This window comes from Stigmatopora argus, chromosome 5, assembly GCF_051989625.1.
Source record: "Stigmatopora argus isolate UIUO_Sarg chromosome 5, RoL_Sarg_1.0, whole genome shotgun sequence".
Lineage (NCBI taxonomy): Eukaryota > Metazoa > Chordata > Actinopteri > Syngnathiformes > Syngnathidae > Stigmatopora > Stigmatopora argus.
In genome coordinates, this window is record NC_135391.1 from 2604514 (window position 1) to 2624441 (window position 19928).

Consider the following 19928-nt stretch of genomic DNA (forward strand, 5'->3'; position numbering starts at 1 on the left):
GGTGATTTTCTTGACTTTTATGATCTTTATGAACAATATCAAAGCATAATTGCAATTTAGTCGTTTAAAAAGAGTATTCTATACTATACTATTTCACGTGGGCCGGACCATTTTAGATATAATATTTAGATATTTTTTTAATAAATGGATTAAAAGAACTGGATTAAAAGCCCTGAATATTCAGTTTTTATAGATCTAAAACATTGTTTATTTGAGCTTTTTTTAAATATATTTTTAGATTTTACATAATGATTTTTGGATTAAAAACACAGAAAAATCGATTAAAAAATTATAATTATTGATTTAAAAGGGGGAAAATCAGGAAATTTAATATACATCTATAATCTTCATTTTAATTTGATCCTAAACCAGAAAGTCGGCACTCATGATTTACTTTCCCGGGCCACACAAAATGATGCGGCGGGCCAGATTTGGCCCCCGGGCTGCCACTTTGACACATGTGTCCTAGAGCTAAATAGTAAGTGTATATCCCTTTTTAAATTACGGGGAAAAATCTATATATATATATATATATATATATATTCTTGTGAATTTGTATTTTGCAGTTAAAATAATTGTGTCATATAATTCTCTGACCTGCTTTATTCCCGAACAGAATCCTGATTTTTTTGCTGTTGAAATTGGGTGTTTTGTGACTCATCCCAGAGAGGCTGATGGGTAATCTTCCCCAATCCAAGTGGAAGGACGCCAAGGATGGGTCATGGGGATTCAGCCATTCCAACGGGATTTGCTACTTGATTGATGTTTTATTACGCACATCCTCGTCGGCTAATCGGATGACTCGACTTTTGACGGCGTTCCGTGCCATGTTGACGCACGACCTTTTGAGGCAACATTAATGGCTATTATTATTATTATTTTATTGTTATTATTCATGGGTATTTTACTTGCGGGGCCGAACAAGGTTGTCACAACATGGGGAGACGCGCTTGACAAATGTCCTTTTCCTGGACGGTGATTCCGTTTCGGTGAAATACAGGCCAAAAAAAAGGATCAAGGTGATACTAGTGACGAGTAAAAAGGTCCTCAATGCTAATTCTTAGGCTTTTTTTTTTTTTTTTAAACTGTCAAATGTTTTTTTTTAATGTGAAGAACATATTATATGTCCTTGTATTTGGACGCCAGTTCTTTATTAATTTATTCTATATGCTAGCTGCTAATGCTCACAGGGGGTGCTGGAGCCTATCTCAGAGAAGTTTGGGTAGTTTGGATTTGGACTGGTTTCCAGCCAATCACAGGTCACAATGAAACAAACGAGCCTTCATTAGGACAATTTAGAGCACTGGTCTCCAACCTGCGGGCCGTGGGCCAGAAGTGGCCAGTAAGATAACTTTTTGGGGCCAAAAATGAACGGGTCCGGCCCCATGGCTAAATTCGACACCCCTGATTCAGATTCTGTCTGGGTGGTCTGAGTTACCGCTTGCCGCTAATGCTTACAAGGGGTGCTGGAGCCTATCTCAGAGAAGTTTGGGTAGTTTGGATTGGTTTCCAGCCAATCACAGGTCACAATGAGACAAACGAGCCTTCATTAAGACAATTTAGAGCACTGGTCTCCAACCTGTGGTCCGCGGGCCAGAAGTGGCCATTAAAATCACTTTTTGGGCCAAAAATAAACGGGTCCGCCGACTAAATTCGACACCCCTGATTCAGAGTCTTCAATTAGCTTAGCATGCGCATTTTGGCGAATTTGGAGGAAACTGGAGCACCCGGAGAAAAGCCACACAGGGCACATAGGAAGGCCCGCCAAGACATTTTTAGCAGCAACTAAATTGCCATTTATTCGGTTATTTCAATATTAGCAGCAACTAAATTGCCATTTATTTGGTTATTTCAATAATTTGCTGGTTGCGTCCCGAGACTTTTACCCACGAGGTCTTTCAAGGCGAGCAGGTGTGCGATAACTCAGACCACCCAGACAGAAAATCAGGGTTAATGTCCCCCCCATCAATTACAAATGTCACGCGCCTTTAGCAACATATCAGCGATCGCGAAGGTTAGCCGGCAAGAAGCCAAAGCCAGCGAGGGGGGGGCTTCATTTTATTGGATGATTTCACGGTTCGGACGTCGGCGGCGCGACCCCCGCTGACCCCTGGGAGAAATACGGCGGGCCCCGAGGACCGGACGTTATCTGACACGATGTGAACGTCGGAGAATTGCTCGTCGTGTACGTGTAGCAACCTTGGCGAGGGAGGGCGGGCGCGTGTTTATCTACGGCGAGATAGCGGCGTGGCCTTGTGAGCGTGTGGCGGATATATACGCGGGCGCGCCGCGATGTCCACGGTTGGAACGACGAGTCGTGTTCGAAAGTGCAATTCTTTTTCTAGGGAAGAGACAAAATGCTGCCTGCAACTTTTAAACTGTGCGCCGGGATTTCCTATCGCCACATGAGGAACGTGAGAGGTGAGTGGCGGTCCTGGTGACAACCGCTAGGAATTCTGGGGGATGATTGGCATTTGACGGATTTGCTCTCCATCGGACAGGTTTGAGGAAGAATGCCATTGTGGCTCTTCATCATGAATTGGACAGACTGGCGGGTCCGGGACCCAGTAATTGGATCAGCCAAGTACGGAGGCGGAGTTCCCTGCTCGGTAATTTATATTTATTTATTTTTAATGTATTTTTTGAAGTGTTTTTTTGGACTATGAGAGGCACGGGCCCCAAAAAAAAACAAATGCAGAATGAAAGGGGGGAAATAAACATGTAACTTGCATTTTGGGGGGAATTTTAATCCAAAACAAAGAACAGACATGTTATTTTGAAAGGTATTTAAAATGGAATGAATCATAAGAATGTGAAAGTCCACCCACCAACAATGTTAAAATGATCAATACAGGCCTTTTTGAATTGGAATTGAATTGCAATTGAATTGAGTTGGAATTGAATTGAATCGTGTTCTAATTGAATGATTTTATTGTCATTATAATGTCAGTATATAATGAGATTTAAAGCCAATAACAACAAAAAACAAACTGACAAATAAATAATCAATAAATAATAACAATAACTAATAAATAAATATCCAATAAATACGTAATAAATAAGTAGTCAACATAATACGTAGTCAACAACATGAAGATATAAATAATCCATAAATAAGTAGCCCACATACTAAATTGTGGTTTAATGGCAAAATAACATGTGAAGTGATATAATAATGTGTTAATAATTTCACACATAAGTCGCACCCCCAGCCAAATGATTTTTTTTTTTAAATGCGGCTTGTAGTACGGAAAATACGGTAAATAAAGTTGACATTTTATAACCTTTTAGTTGAAAAAGCTGAGTGTTGTCAGCTCTTCACAATCAAATGTCATCTCCAATTTTGATATCCAATAGCCATGTAGTATTTTTTTTATTTTGAAAAGGTTCTCCAATCAGAGAAGAGAACGAATACAGTGAGGAGGAAATGTCTTATGTCAAACAAGGTGAAGACGCCCTGCAGAAAGCCATCAGCATCCTCAGCGAGGAGGAAGGCTGGGTTGTTGAAACGGTCGCTGTGAGTACCCACAAAATAGCCACTAACACTAACACATCATTGCATAACATTATTTCCTCTTTATTCATCAAAAAATTAAAAATGGCGGCCCGGTCTTTGCTATATCAACGGCGTTCAACTGTGACGTTCTCCTCAGGCAAATGGAGACAAAGTTCTGAGTAAAATATTGCCCGGAATCGGAAAAGTCTTCCGGCTGGAGGTTCTTCTGGAGCAACATCCCGACAGCCTTTACGGAGAACTGGTGGGAAACATGGAGCAGATGGGGGACTGGAACCCCAACGTCAAGGGGGTCAAGGTGAGCCGGGCCACCATCGGTTGGTTTGAGGGGGAAGTCTACGTGGACTGACTTTTTTTCGGCCGTGCAGATCCTCCAAAAGATCGGCAAGGACACCATGGTGACCCACGAGATGTCCGGAGACACGCCCGGCAACGTGGTGGGCCCTCGGGATTTCGTCAGCGTCCGCTGCGCCAAGCGCCGAGGCTCCGCCTGCTTCTTGGCCGGGACGTCCACCCGACACCCCGAGATGCCGGAGCAGAGGGGCGTGGTCCGGTGAGGGGCGGAGTCTGAGCGGTTAAATGAGTTGCCGCGGTGGCGTCGTGTTTAAAGGAGTGTCTTTGTTGGACAGGGGGGAGAACGGGCCCACCTGCATCGTGATGAAGCCCAGCAGCCAAGACCCCAACAAGACCAAGTTTACCTGGTTACTTAATATCGATTTAAAGGTACAAGTTGTGTGTTTACTGCACTTTCCCATTTGTTGATTTGCCCTTTTCCGTCAAAATGGCGCCATCATGGCAGCTAATGAGTTAAAAGGGAAGCTTAAAATGCTCCAAAACTGACAGCAAGTAGCCTGGAAATTCCCAAAAATCTACCGGTGTCAAAGTGGTGGCCCGGGGGCCAAATCTGGCCCGCCATATCATTTTGTGTGGCCCGAGAAAGTAAATCATGAGTGCCGACTTTCTGTTTTAGGATCAAATTAAAATGAAGATTATAGATGTATATATTATATTTCCTGATTTTCTCCCTTTTAAATCAATGATTGTAATTTTTTAATCATTTTTTTCTGTGTTTTTAGGTCAAAAATCATTTGGTAAAATCTAAAAATGTATAAAAATATTTTCTGTTTTCCACTATAATATGGAACATAATGATTAAAAGAGATTTTCTTTTACTAAGAAAAAAAAGCTCAAATAAACATTGTTTTAGATCTATAAAAAACTGAATATTCAGGGATTTTAATCCAGTTCTTTTAATCCATTTATAAAAAAAAATATCTAAATATTATATCTAAAATGGTCTGGCCCACGTGAAATCAAGTTGACGTCAATGCGGCCCGCGAACCAACCCGACTCTGACACCCTTGATCTACAGGAACCCAAAAAATGGGCAAGAACGTCCCTTAAAATCAATAGAAAATGATCCAAAATGGAAGGGAACGTGATGCAAAATTAACTCATTGCCTGCCATTGACAACGATAGATGTCCAATTCTCTAAAACGGGCCGAGAAATCTTGTCTTTTGGTGCCATTGACAGCCAATAAGTTCACTTTTTGGGCCAAAAAAAAACAAACATTTTGTGAATTTGCAGGGCTGGATCCCCAAAACCATCATCAATAAAGTACTCTCCCAGACTCAGGTGGATTTTGCCAAACACCTCAGGCAAAGGATGGCCAATCAGGTTACGGCAGAGATGGCTCACGCCTGCTGACGCTGCCGACCTCCTGTGCTTGGACATCTGGAGGAGACACGTGCTAAACATGCTACCATTAGCCATTTCTAGGGATGCTAGATCAATGTTTTGCTTGAGTCCACATGGGGAAATCTGCTCAAATCTGCTGTTATCAAATAGCAAGGTTTTTTTTTCTTCATTTCACCTCTTAAAAGACTATTCGATTTGCACGTTAATCATAATTCTGAACACATTTTATTGACTTTCAGCCGAATAAACTGAATATCGTTTCAGAGCGATCCATCGTTCTACATCAAAATTGCACATTTTTGGCATACTGCAATATGACATTCCCTATTTTATTCTGATATCAAGTTCAGATCGTTATTGCTTTCAGCCCTGTTGCACTTTTACTAAATTTTATTTAATTTTTTTTACACTGTGCTCATTGGAATGCCCGTAGTTGTTGATATGCTTCGGAAATAAACTTCCTCAGATACCTTTAACAAGTTCTGTTGAGTCTTTGTTTCATTTGAGACATGCACTGTTTAATACAAACACCAGATTTAATAAAAAATAAACATTTTTTTTATCATTTTGACAAGCTATAACTGTCCCAATGTATTTATAAACTCCGCAGAGAAGGTCAGCGGCCAAGAAAGACATAACCATGACGTCATAACTCCAGCTCGCGGTTTTGAAACTACAATTCCCATGATGCACTTGCACTACCGTGGCCGCTGGACGGGGGAAGGGACGCCGAGATTGGAGCGAGAAACAATCAGAAACTGAGGTACTTTTCATTTCTTCTAATCGTATAACATGCTTACGTTGAAGTACGTTGCCGTGTTCATTTTTTTGCATCGTTTGGAGTCAAATCGAGGCAAAAAAGGACATTTATTCGCCTTGATATTCGCACCGGGACTCCATCTGCGTTCCGGTTGAATAGAGCTACACTTAGCCCGTTAGTTAGCCTGACAGCTGGCTTTTCTTGTCATAACGAGGTGCTTTCGGTTTTTCCTTTGCAAAACACTTTATGTCCGTGTCCTGGTCTCCTTCGTCCGCGCTTTGGGGAAAAGAATCGCTTTATTTTGGAAAGGGTTGCGTGAAATGCATTCGGTGTTGGAGGTGAAGTCGTACCTGCGCCTTTGTGCAGCCCTGCGGGCTTGCTAGCTTAGCTTACATATTGCTAGCATGGATGACAGCAACTCTGCTAATCGTGGCCATTAAACGGCTGTGAATTTCGAATTGGAAAAATAATTCCATTCTAAAAAAAATACTTTTTTCACACCTTTAACACGTTTATTGTTGGTAAATCTTCTCCCTTCTAACTTTTTTTCTTCAAAATATTTTTAATTTAAAAAGTGTATATATTTATTAGGGATGCCCCGATCGTATATTTTTGCATACGAGTCGAGTCACCTGATTTTTCTCGATCCGATGCCAGGGAAATATAGTCCATTTAAATGTTTTTTTCTCTGCTTTACACAAAGTTTTGATTTAAAAAGGAGTTTTTTGGCAAAGGTAATTTGTTTTCCAAATCAGTGTTTTCGCAAAATACAGTTTGGAACAAATTACGTTGGAATATTTGGATGTCATAAATAATTTTATACATGAAGAATAATCCAATGTGATAAATTGAGCTCTTGATTATCTTGACTATTATGTGCTCTTTGTTCTGCAAAGTTTGGTGTATTTATGAATATATAGCATAAAACGAATTTTTGGATGTATTCTAAGATTTTAATATAGAAGAAATAATGCAATGTGTTAAACTGGCTCTTGAATTTGGATTTAGTAATCACATATCTCTCTTTAGAATTTGAAGAAATTCAAGATCTTAACATCTGAATCTGAGCAAAGAGCCAAATAAAGCATGAGGCATTTTGGCTTTGGAGCCATCTTTTATCAAAATAAACAGTTTCTGACCTTGGATCAAATTGTTTCTGTAATGGCATCACCAGTCTGCTTTTAGCAGCTATATCATGCTTACAAAAGCACTATTGAACACCACTTAGAAAAAAAAACACAAACGCAAACCTTGAAGAGAAAGTTGATCCGTTCCGGAAAAAAAAAATTGCTAACATACACAACATTTCTCATGCCTGTCCATTTTTTTGCTTTGCAGATCTTGCAGACTTTTGAGACCCCCTCCAAAAGATTGCGGCCTTCAAGAACACAAGGTCCACCCGCCCGTGAGCCATATCCGGACACTCTGCCTCCTTATTGTTTCACATGAGGCTTAAGCTAACTCAGTCAATTAAAGGCCACTGCTATCTCATAGCGCTTATTGGATTTGTCTGGAGAGCCCAAGTCATGGAAGCGTCTGCTCCCGGGCCGTCTCCAGCCTGAAGAACGATGTCCTCATCCGGCTTGCGGGCACCTCCGATGGCGACGAGGAGCAAAGCCACCGGCCGAGGCGATCTGCCGACGGGAGGAAGGAGGGAGGCTTCCGGGAAACGTGCCATTTCCTCTCGCCGCTAGACTCGTATCGGCGCATTCCTCTCCGCGTGAACACTCAAGGTTAGGAGGAGGCTGGCTCTCCGACCGACAGAACCAAGGTTCCCCGTCGATTCAGAGGGAATACCCGCCATGTGCGCCGGCCGGATGTCCGTTGTTAGCGACTCCAAGTCCAACTTGTGACCGGGGAAGTTTTGATTTTGATCTAAGCCAAGCATAAGTACTCGCAGTCACCACACGTGTGCCGGAGAAAGCATGGTAGTCCTCGTGGAAACTTGTCAGCCCGACTCGGTCTGGGTTTTTAGAAGCCTCTAGCGGCAGAATCGGGAAGACCCTCGCCGTGTGCAATGGAAGAAGAAGACATTGAGGTCACTTTCCACCTTGAGGTAATGCATTTGGCCTTCACAACATTTTATTTGGACTGCAAAGTGGAGGATGTGGTGTCTTGTCTCTCTTCGTTTCGTATTTTCTCGCATATAAGCCGTATTTGTAACTAAAAATAATGCTGACTGAATCGAGGGTACGGCTTATATGCGCACAAATTAGACTTGACATGCACGAAACTGCAAGACGTCAAAGACGAAACGCCACAACGCAAGACAATGTGGCCGATACGGTCCTTTGTTTCAAAATAGAGAAAAGATAAACAGATAAAACGCTTAACAAAATGTTCCGTATTTTCACGACTATAGGGTGCATCGTATTTTTAGCCGCAGGGTCAGTAACGAGTGCTATTTCTGTATTTGACACACACAAAGGACGCACCGTTTTTATAGACGCAGCCAGGCATGGCAAAACATACACCAGCTTAAACATACACGCTACACCCACACGCTAAAAACACGTTTTAAAAAAGGCAACGGAAGAAAAACTGAGTTTGGTTGTACTTTATTTAGCCATTTTACAATGTACATCACCCACAAATCCATCAAAGTCCTCATTTTCTGTGTCCGAATTGAACAATTGTCCAAATGAGTCATCAAAAACGCTGAGTTTTATATGTTTGTCCAGGCGGCCACAATCCATTCGCAAATAGTAGCTAGCTAGTAGCTAGCGTAACTATTCCAACGCTGTCTTCCATGCTTCGTAAAGCTGTGTTGATGTCGATGTATACAGGCCACAATCCATTGGGTGTATTGACAAAAGAACTATATATCCCAGCACTCACTGCGCAGTACTTTTTCTACGGGAAAATACAGTCGGGGGCTACTTGCTGTAGTTGTGAGAGCTGTAGAGGATGGTGTACCCTATCCACTGATTTATTTGATTTTATCGTGATAACAATTTTAGTATTGGTCCATATATAAAGCGCACTGGATTATAAGGCGCCATGTCTATTTTGGAGAAAATTTAAGACTTATGTGCGCCTTAGAGTCGTGAAAATACGGTATTTGGACGCCTATGAATGAAATTCAAGAGAAAAACAAACCTATCTTGGCGTTAGGGGTCAAACAAATTAGCCGTCCAACCATCACAAACTCCTTGACGAAAAGAAATTGCTTATCCCTGTAAAAGTTGTACTGTAGAATATTGTAAAATAATTTCCCGACCCACTTCTACTGATATTTTGTGTATCGGTCCATAACGTACGATCATGGCGATCGTGAGCTTTCCAGTCCTACTTGGTCGTATCGTCGTCTTCATGGAGACAAGTTCTTATCTGTTGAACAATTAAGAGCTCATTCGCCTTTAGCAGTTCACCCACATGTGTTTTAATTTAGGACCTAAGGTCAACAGCTCTCTCCGCCGCTTTAGCCTGTAATCTCCGCTCTGGCTCGCTTTGCCATGTTACCATGACGGCAACTCGTCTTACCCTCCCTCGGTGGCTTCGCGGGAATTTAGTAGACCAAAATCAGGGGGAGAAGTCTCGATGGGTTAAGTGGGATTTTTGTTTTTATTGTCTATGTACATGTCATAACCATCTGCTGCTTTTTGTTTTGACTCTTGACTCATTCTCAGGGCCAAAACGGCTTGTCTCCTGAATGTAAATCGTCAGAGGAGACGACCAACGGACTTTCCAACCAAAAGCCTGTGAGTAATGTCGAATCATCGGGGATTCTCCGTCTTGAATTCAAGAAAATTTCGTCTGAAATCGTTTGGTCTTTCCAGCTGATGAACGGATTGATCATCAGTCATAATGTCCAAGACAACACCATCGGTTGTTCACGTCTCACATCTCTGCCGGTAATTACCTTCATTAAGGAGTTTGAATTTTCCTCCATTTTTTTGTTGTGGTTAGGAGTAAGAAGTATGTATGATTCAATTAAGTGGTATGTTTTCAAATCAAATATTCATTTCTAGAAAAATGACCTAGAATTGGTTTAGATTTAGAAGAAAAAAAATCTACGCACAGTGGTACCTCGACATACGATCTTAATCCGTGCCGGGACTGAGATCGTATGTCGAGCTTTTCGTAACTCGAACGGACGTTTCCCATTGAAATGAACTAAAAACAAATTAATTCGTTCCAACCCTCTGAAAAAACACCAAAAACAGGATATTGGATTGGATTTTTTTTTCTTCTAATTCGCCATCTATTAACAAAGTAACACAGAACTAATGGTTTAATAGTAATAAAATGTGTTTAATAGAAGTAAAATTAGACTCATTTCGTAGAGGGTAGAGACAGCGACATACATGGAGGTGGGGGTGTTTGGGGGGACGTTATCCACAGCAACGCATTCGTAACCGAACAATCTAGGGCGAATTATTCGATCGAAATTTTCATCGTACCTCGAGCAAGTCGTAGGTAGAGCTGATTGTAGGTCGAGGTACCACTAATTTAAAAATCTGCAATAATACTTGTCGCACCCACCTAAAGCACACTTTTTACCGTATTTACTCGCATATAAGCCGCATTTGTCAGACAAAAAATGATGACTGAATTGAAGCTATGGCTTATATGCGCATGAAAAGACGACATGCATGATTTTGACCAAAAAAAAAAGTAGACAAAACAAGAAAATTACTTGGCCGAATATTTTAGGGTGACGAAATGTTACTTGTTATACAAATTCAGAGCATGTCTGTGATTTTTTTGATATAAAAATGGATGTTCAATTTGCATCCAGATTTCGGCACTCAAGCAGAATGGCATCCTGCAGTCTCTCGTGGCCGGAGGGGACCAAACCAAACCTGCAGGTAACACTCTGGCGCAAATCCGCTTGTAGTCTCACGTCCTCGTCCCTCTGGAATTTGGTCTCGTATCCTAGACGGCGGGCTACTGTCAAGACAGAACCGCCTTCTGGGAGACGGGTCGTTGCCTTGGTGCTTAGGCCATCTCAAGGATGCTGTCGTAGTTGTACTTGAACAGATTTACCGAATCTGAAGACCAAATACGATAATGTCCAAAAAATTGCCGCGTCGGGGGCTGGTATTGAGTATCAGATTGGGACATCTCGAATAATAATCAGATAATTTGAAGGTCAAAAGAATAAAAAACGTCCAAATGTTTTTATAAGGCGGGGAAGTCCATCAATCAGCGCATGTAAATTTGAGATGTTTCATCCAAAGATACGGCATGGTTGCAGTATACGTATATGTTGTGGACTGGACGCAATGTGTTCAAATGACGGCCACTGTGGTCCCTTTTGCCCAAATTTGGAAATGTTAGTCGCACGAGGGAAGGTTATTAAAACATTTGATTGGCTGTCTGATTCTTGGCCCTTAGGTGCAAAACTGACGTTATTTTGAAGCCGACTAGATGGAGACTGTGGCCCCATGGTTGCAAATCTCTTAAGTTCGATGCTCCGGTCAGTCTCTGTATTTTCTAAACTTTTGTTTTTGTGTGTGTTTAGAAGAAAATGAAGAGTTGGAAAAGGCCAGAAAAGAGTGGGAGGCTCTGGAGAACATCCAACCAGGTCAGAGTTGACAAACTGCTGTTTTCAGGCACTTTTCCTCAACACTTTGGTCAGGAAAACTTTGTAAATTTTCCTTCCTTGAACTGTCTCTCCCCCAGCTCTCGCTGAGGACTCGAACCCGACGCCGATCATCTCTTTCAATGAAGCTCTCCAATACTTCCAAACCACAGATCTCGGGGACTTGCTTGTAATGAATCATTGACATTCCTATATTCTGACTTTTTCCCCTCAATATTCAAGTAGATCCTTTAATCCCACTCTAATGTTTCAGTTTGCCAGCTGGCCTTTTTAAAGTTTACATTTTTGAAGTAGCAAAAGAGTATAAATAGCAAACACAGGCGCAATGTTTTTCCCAGAATTCTAAAAGTTATTGGACCCTTGAGTGTCCAAAAAAAACATGACAAAATTTACTGTCTAGTTTACAGGACAGTAAACATTTTTTCCCCTGTTGTTGCTGGTGTTTTTACAGAAGAACATCCAGCCAACCATTCGCCGGACAGGTCTCGCCGCCATCACCCACTTCCTCTTCGGGCCCCCCCGACTGCACAGGGAACTCTCCGAGGAGCGGGATCTCGTTTTTGCCATCGCGCAATGTGAGCACGCCGTCGTCCGCCAACCCGTTCCCAAAGCCGACCTATCCGGGTGTATTCCATAGGCCACGTGGACAATAGCCAGACGGTGCACATGCGGGTTCTCCAGACCATTTACAAAAGGCTCGTGGGCTGCAGGATCGACTGTCCTCGTTTCGGGACGCATTGGGAGAACATTGGCTTTCAGGGTAAATCACAATAGCGGACAAGCTAGCTTTTTCATCGAGTTGAAAAGGTCAAAGTGTGTTTTTGCCTCTCAGGTATCGACCCCGCCACGGACCTACGCGGGACTGGTTTTCTGGGGCTCATGCATACTTTGTATTTCGTGATGGACCCGGAGACGTTGCCTTTGGCTCGAGACATCTACAAGTTGTCCCAACATGCTACACAGGTATCGGACTTGGATTGGGTTTTAAATTTTGCGCTTTCTAACGCTGCCTTTTTGTGACTGGCCTTTTGCAGAACTTTCCTTTCAGCGTGATGTCCATCAACATGACGCGAATTGCGCTGCAGGTGCTCCGAGAGGAAGCCTTGTCCAAGTCCGTCCTTTTTATTTCTCTTCACCGTCGGCGTCACTCGCGCAAAATTTGACCGCTTTTCTCATTTTGGGCCTCAAAAGGGAGTGCAACCGTCGGCAGCAAGTGGTCGGCGTCTTGAACGAGTTTTACGTGGCGACATATCTGCACTTGTACCAACTTTGGAAGAGCCAACAGAAAACCATTGCGGACTCTGGTTTTGTCATAAAAGGTACGCTTGTGTTTATTGCTTACCATATTTACTCGCATATTAGCCGCCTCCGCGTAAAAGCCGTACCCTTAAAATTGCCTTAAAATCGTTTAATTTGACAATTTCTCTCGTATAAGCCGCCCCCTGGTTCACAATTTTCACCTCCATATTTATGGTTTTAATAGGGAGTACAAATGTGTTACTTTGAAGGGAAAATCTTAAGAAAAATCATCGCATTTTGATATTTCTGAGATACTTTATGAATTGAAAATATGGTCTGCTGGATTGACCATTCCTGAAGGATGTTGCCTGCACATAGACAAATTCAAAAAGGAAGTCATGTGAGCAGTACAACCAGGAAATGTGTCCGTAGCACTCTAGTTTGTCATCCCCAGCTAAGATGGTGGCGCCTTGAGTGAGCAATAGCAAGCACAAGTGAGTTTGTTTAATATGTTTTATGCAATATGCGATTTATTTGTTCTTGAATTTCATTCATAGATGTCAAATTCAATTTTGTTTAGTGTTTTATCTCTTGATCGTTTCTTTATTTTAAAATGACCGTATCGGCCGCATTGTCTTGCGTTATGGCGTTTCTTGTCACCTTGCAGTTTCGTGCATGTCAAGTCTAATTTATGAGCGTATAAGCCGTACCCTTGATTCAGTCATTTTTTTTGCAAAAAAAATGGCAAGCATCCAAACATAACCTCAGACTCCTCTGTTCGGACGGCCCTTTAGTGATATCTATATCGCTCCCACTGCCTTTCAGAAGTGGAGCTGTTTGCCAAAAAGAACCCAAAGCAGATGCTTCGCCGACTAGAGGTCTTCCTGAAAGAGAGGAGGGCAGGTGGAGTCCCCCGTGGGACGTCGCCAGAACCACCGGCTCAGCAGCCTTCGCCCGGCCTGGAAGAACGAGCGGCGAGCGGCCAAGGCAGCCAGGCCAAGGAGATGCACTTCACGGGGGTGTGCGAGCTACCATCTGACACGGAAAGGGACGCCAGACTCATCTGAGCTCGGCGTGGGTACGTGTGGTCGCGTGGGGCTCCCCGGGGGGAATCGGACCAAGAACGCTCTGCATTACACTTTGCTGTCCGACACGTCGCCCCGTCCTCTGACGACGGGGCGCTGCACTTTGTCGCCGTTAGTTTCGTCTCGGTATTTTATGCAGTTGCTCAGAGCTCTATTGTTTTTATTTATTTCCATACAGAAAAGCCAAGCAAATGCATGAAAGTGAACAAAAACCAGTCACGGGCCAATATTTGTTTTTGCCACTGGGAATGCTTTGAGCTAAAACATCACCCAATCAAATTGAAGTGTATTATTCTGACAAATCGGGAGGAGCTTCGGGAACACTCTAAATCAGGGGCGCTTATTATGTCGATTGCCTGCGAGTAAGATTTGACCCAGTTGGTCAGTTTTCTTCGGGCCTGAACAAAGTCTCGTTTGTCCCGCCCACTGCAATACTCAAACTTTTTGGAACTCATTTAATAATCGTTAGCCTCTAATCAGGATTTTAAGTGCGGTTTCGACAGCCTGACGTAACGTCAACGCTGCTCGTGAAGTCATTCCTTTGATTTCAAACACATACAGTGGTACCTCGACATACAATCTTTCCACGATAACGCACTCGCAATGGAATTTAAATTAACTTGGATTAATATATACAGACACACTCAAACATACGTTTAATGTAACTTTACACAAAACTGAATTATAATTTTGTTTTACATTTGTATACCTTCTGGCCGGGTTAGCTGTTTGCTACGCCTCCACCCTCACGTTCGCTATTGATGGGCTGTTTGCTGTTGTATTCCCTTCAAAATATTCCCAAAATGATGCACACAAATGTCCTCACAATAGGATAACGCACGACCACTTGCCAACGAGAAGTAGTCTTGAATAAGCGATAGCGGGAGCTAACAGGCTAAGGAAGGAAAATCAGGAAATGCAACAGCTACATATTGATTGTGGGTAATGAAGTTTTATTCTGAGAAAGGGTGCCAATGGCTATCGGTGTTGTGTGCACGAGTATACTTCATTACCCAGAAAGCCCTCTTTTTGCCCGCGCATGCGCGTTGTGCGTTTTCTGGTCCATGTGTAGGCGAAAGAAACCGTTCAGTGCTCGTAGATATCTGTTATACACGAAAGAGATGCGGCAAGACAGTGCCGTGGCCAACTGGCTTGGTCGCATCTCGGAATTTTTATCGCATCTAGGGCGAAGTATTCGATCGAAATTTTCATCGTATCTCGAGCATGTCGTAGGTAGAGCTGATCGTAGGTCGAGGTACCACTGTACTTGACTTGCCATGACAACTCTTCAATATGGCGCCCCGTGTTGGTAATGAGGCATGTCTCGGGTGACCCTCCCTCAAGGATATTGGCTCCTTGAACAAGGCAGCTCGAGGTACACGTGGCTCCTTGAAAAGTAGATCTTGGCGCAAAAAAAGTGTGAGCGCCCCTGCTCTAGATAAGCCACGGACTCTCCCAGTGTCAAATTTTAGCCATGCTCGTCAGCTGGTCCAAACGAGCAGCACAAGGCTTTTATCAGCTCACACGCAGTAACCCAAGCAGGGAGCAAACGTCATGCTAGCTTGCTAGCATTTGGGAATTATTACACGCTTTTGAAAAATTTATTTGGACAAAAAAGTGGGCAGATGGGGACTATTGACACTTGTTGGTGTTACAGAAATGGTTCAAAAGTCTATTTATCTGACGTACAATTACCAAACAAAAAAAAGGATATATGTGGAATTGTTTTTGAATATTCAGATATAATAACTATATGAAGGATTTTAACAGAACGTAGTGAAATCTTACACACAGTCGCAGCCTTTCATTGTAAAAAAAATAATGGAAAAGGCTGGAGATGAAGGTCTAATATAAGCTTTGTGGACATTCCGTTAGTAGCATGTGATTGTAGTTTATTTGTTGGTTTGTTTGAATTTGTGCGCAAGTATTTGAGTGTGTCAGAGATGATTTTTAGGGTATTTTTTTCCCCTTAGATATGGTACAGTATGCAATTTCCAGCTGACACTCGACGATAATCAAAGTGTCGGCGACGATATACGTCGTTCCTAACTTCAGGGCTCGTGTGTTTGCGTTTTTTTTGCGAGACTGTCCGTGTATCTTAGGGAAGATGTTTTGGTGGGTTGTGACGCTTCCACGCCACAAACGCGAATGCTGACGAGAAGACGGCGAGTAAAAGTCTGCGCGTGTGATTGATGGTGCGTCTCGTTTGACAGGAACTAACTACAGATGTGTTTTCCGCACACTATAAGCCAGCTTTACTAAGTACTTGGTCCGCCAGCGTGGTATTTCAGTTGTGATAAGACGGTACTACTAGGAACGGAAACAAAAAAAACGTGGGGAGGAGAGAAGCGCCGACGGCCAAGGACAGGGTTAAAGCTCCTCGGCGAAGCCTCTCCGTGCTTTGCGCTCGTGTGAAAATGTCTCCCGTGTTTTGTAGTCCCAATCTGTAGCATGTTCAGGTAGCACTAGTACTGTAGCATCCTTTTAGCCTCCTCCTTCGTGAAGCTTGTCCATGTCACGTTGACGTCGGCCGGTCGATCAGTGTCCGTATCTTTGCCACAAGGGTCAGTGGTGTCAAACTGGGTTTGCCTGGCGGGCCACGTTAGCGCCAACTCGATCTTATGTAGTCTCGTATTTTGGCCCGAAAACGTTTACTGACTTGGCGCCATTGATCTTCGTTCACCGCTCCCAGTAAAAATGGATTGGGCGTCTAGCGCCGTCAACGGCGATGAAAGATGAGAATCCACAACCAGTTTAAGCATCGTTGTCATTTTAGGGTACTCGGACGTTTGGTCGCCGGACGTTTGGTCGCCGGACGTTTGGTCGCCCGGATGTTTGGTCGCCCTGACGTTTGGTCGCCTGGACGTTTGACAACATGACCGAGAGTTTACTGTTGAAATCAGCTCTCAAAATTATATTCATGAGAGAGAGAGTTTAATATCTAAATATCTACTGTTGAAACCAGCTCTCAAAATTATATTTGTCCGGGCGACCAAACGTCCGGTCACGACTCGCAGGTTACTTCCAGTAGATTTTGGATCATTTCTTCTTGATTTCCAGACAGGCAGCACCTTTGGTCTCGAACTGGTCTCCTTGTCTGGGGAAGGCTTGTGACAGACAAGGAGACCAGTTCGGGTCTGAAACACCACCCCAAAACCTCTTGCCTGTCTCGACAGTCAGGACCAAAGCCACCATTCCCCCCTTCAGGCATCCCTACTGAGATAATTGAATTACTAGCTATGTAAAAGCCTTATTTTTACCTATACAGCCAACAAAGGATCTTCAAATTCCACATACGTCCAGTCTTCAAACTCAAACCCTACTTATTAGAAAACAATTAAAGAATACACGTGACGATAAGAAATATTTCTCTTCAACGTACAGTACGAATTTGCTACAAAGTGCCCGCCGGGCCCCTCGTTTGACCGTGACCGGACATTTCGTCGCCGGACAATTCGTAAGGTTAGTGGTTAGAATTAGGGTTAGGGGATAGTGGTTAAGGTTAGTGGTTAGTGGTTAGGGTTAGGTCCGTCGACGAAATGTCCGGCGACGAAGCGTCCGTTCGATGAACTGTCTGGGGACGAAGTGTCCGTCAACGAAATGTCCAGGTACCACGTTTGACACCCCTGCTTTGGGCGCCTGCCTCGTCAACGAGCTCATCTCGGTCCCCCGAAAAGGTCACTGTAAAAACGGTGTCCCGCCCCAAGGCCCCACGCCGCTTTTATCGGCTCTCAATTTCCGGCAAACGACCCGCCAGACCACCTCCGCTCCTCGACTCTCCGAGCGACTTTGCACTCTTGTAGATAAAACGCTAAAACCGTACGAGAGACGTATGCAAATTAACCACCGTCGGGCGAACGACACCTAGCCTCTCTTCTCCAAACGTCCTAGCACGCAGATACCCGGCCGGCGCTTGGTTTTCCTTGGTTTCGAAGCTGAGGAGCGGTCCAATGGATGTCCATCAGGAAGCTTGTACATAGAGAATTAATGATTGTAAGATGTATGAATGTCTGTAGGGCATTATACTCCAAAACAGTGCTTACCTCAAGACAAAATCTCTTTTTTCGCTCCTGATGTTCCTTCGGGGCTCTCAGTACATTTTTTTTCTACGTTCGCTCCTACGACCGACTGGACCCGTTGATAGAAAAGTGCAGGTTCTGCCAAGACGCTACATAGGCCCGTACACCTCTGCCAATTTAAAGCACTTTCTTGTAAAGTTATTTTCTGGGCCGCCTTTGGAAGGAGTTGTATTTTATTTAGTTTTTTTGTGGCTTTGAAAGTGGAGGTTCGTTTTAAAGTGGTCGGCGAGTGGAGAGAAAAAAACGTGAGGAACAATCCCGTCTTTACAGCGACAAAGAAGCGCTCAGCTAGCATACGATTGGTCGCTAGGCTTTGTAAAGTCATTCTCCGCCATTCCCGTCCATGGATTCTTCACCCACGTCCGACGCCCCCCCAGTTGTGGCGTCCAAAGTCTCGCCGGCAATCCGGCAGCGGCTCGGCAAATACAATCACGTCTCTCTCAACGACACCCTGCGCTTTCTAATACTCTTTGAGGTGTTTTGCCGTCTTTGTCATGTCCCTGGAGACCATTTGATGACTGTACCTTGATTGTAGACGCCCTATTTTATAAGGAGAGTTATTTCAGAATATACGGTATGTGCTGGTGTACATTAAATGTATTGTATGGAAAAAAGCGAAATAAATGCTGGTGAAAACTTAACCATATGTTGACATTTTTGGGAAGCAGATTTTAATTCAATATCTATTAGAAAATATTTTACAAAAAAATGTTTCAGGCTTTTGCCTCAGTCGTGACTTGTTATAATGAATGTAAAGCCCTAATATTTAAACTGCGTTGTTGTTCTCTAGTGTAACCACTAGACTGCGCTGTTGGATGCAATATAAAAAAATATAAAAAGGACATTAGAAAACTTCAAACTATTTTTTTACTCAATCAAACTTAATGAAACAAAACAGTTGAGGCTTTTCTAAAAACCTTTTGCCATGACTATTTAATTGCAACTTTCAGCTCTGCCTGTCCACCTGGATTGGACATTTATTGCTATCAAGGCCAACCCATGATTTATTTATTTTTTAAATGTATTTTTCTATTCTCTTACTAACTGCCAATGTTCAGTTGGAAATACTTTTCAGTGAAATGTGAAATCTCCCTGTTTTTGGATCTCTGAAATGGACTCATTCCCTGCCATGGACAGCCATACCAGTCAAATAACTCCATTTTGAACTGACACAAATGAAAGTAATATCCTTATTAATCATGTTCCTGTCAGTGGACGAATATGACCATCAACCGAGGCTACTTCAGGTACTCATTTCCGTTACAGTAATCCCTCGCGGATAATGTAGACCAGACATGGCCACGACATAATCTTCATATGCTTAAAACTTAATATTTATGAAATACACTTGTTGATAATTGTACAGTTTTTTTGTATAGGGTGAAAACAGGTACAGTAATAATAGTGGTGATCTTTGTGGTTTTTCAATTGTCACGGCCATGTTACTACCATATTTTCAATTTTTTGTCATATTTCTAAACCTTAACATGGCATCCTCCTCTGATAAGACTGCTACACATATCTTCAATTGCTAATAATATCAGAATGAGTGTTTAAAGCGTCCCGACAAGACAATTGTGCTTCCACAGCTTTTCCACTGACCCCCTCCAGCATAATGTTTTGCAACCTAAGAACTAAGAAGGGGGTGGGGGTCATGGAGTTGCCGTGTCTCACGAGGAATCTGGGCCAAGCGGACTTCTCCATATGGCCTCAATCAAATCGCCGCCACTCGACCTGCTGAATCACCCTCCGCGCAACTGATATTGCAGGCATTTAGCTTTCATCTAAAATCAAATACTTTTTCCTCAAATATTTCAGGTGGTTAGCATTCATTTGGAAGCTCAATCGAATCTTGAAAATGAAGTGGGATTGGGCGCCATGCTTTAAATCTTTGCTTTTAAATGCTTTGTAAAGTGGTTTTTCCATTTGCACCCAGTGAGCCTGCTGGATTGCAGTTTAGCTTTCTTCTTTTTTTTTTCTCACTCTGACTCCCCCTCCTCCCC

General features: G+C 43.0%; 2 protein-coding genes across 2 annotated transcripts; both read left to right on the plus strand.

Annotated features, from left to right (window-relative positions):
- Positions 1–2197: 2197 nt before the first annotated feature.
- Positions 2198–5693, plus strand: star (steroidogenic acute regulatory protein). The gene is made up of 7 exons (XM_077601394.1): positions 2198–2421; positions 2502–2609; positions 3387–3517; positions 3654–3812; positions 3883–4067; positions 4144–4237; positions 5104–5693. Exons 1-7 carry the CDS (start codon positions 2358–2360, stop codon positions 5221–5223), a joined length of 861 nt encoding a protein of 286 aa, XP_077457520.1. The 5' UTR covers positions 2198–2357; the 3' UTR covers positions 5224–5693.
- Positions 5694–5902: 209 nt separating this feature from the next.
- elmod3 (ELMO/CED-12 domain containing 3) lies at positions 5903–18566 on the plus strand. Its single transcript, XM_077601031.1, has 13 exons — positions 5903–5977; positions 7313–8030; positions 9604–9675; positions 9754–9828; positions 10716–10785; positions 11442–11504; positions 11603–11691; positions 11974–12097; positions 12160–12282; positions 12355–12485; positions 12557–12633; positions 12714–12841; positions 13587–18566. Exons 2-13 carry the CDS (start codon positions 7992–7994, stop codon positions 13826–13828), a joined length of 1233 nt encoding a protein of 410 aa, XP_077457157.1. The 5' UTR covers positions 5903–5977; positions 7313–7991; the 3' UTR covers positions 13829–18566.
- Positions 18567–19928: the final 1362 nt, after the last annotated feature.

Coding starts and splice junctions, on each gene's coding strand:
- elmod3 (XM_077601031.1), top strand. CDS start 7,992: ATGGAAGAAGAAGACATTGAGGTCACTTTCCACCTTGAG. Junction 8,031..9,603: donor AGGTCACTTTCCACCTTGAG/GTAATGCATTTG, acceptor ACTCATTCTCAG/GGCCAAAACGGCTTGTCTCC. Junction 11,505..11,602: donor TCTGGAGAACATCCAACCAG/GTCAGAGTTGAC, acceptor TCTCTCCCCCAG/CTCTCGCTGAGGACTCGAAC.
- star (XM_077601394.1), top strand. CDS start 2,358: ATGCTGCCTGCAACTTTTAAACTGTGCGCCGGGATTTCCTATCGCCAC. Junction 3,518..3,653: donor GGGTTGTTGAAACGGTCGCT/GTGAGTACCCAC, acceptor CGTTCTCCTCAG/GCAAATGGAGACAAAGTTCT. Junction 3,813..3,882: donor CCAACGTCAAGGGGGTCAAG/GTGAGCCGGGCC, acceptor TCGGCCGTGCAG/ATCCTCCAAAAGATCGGCAA.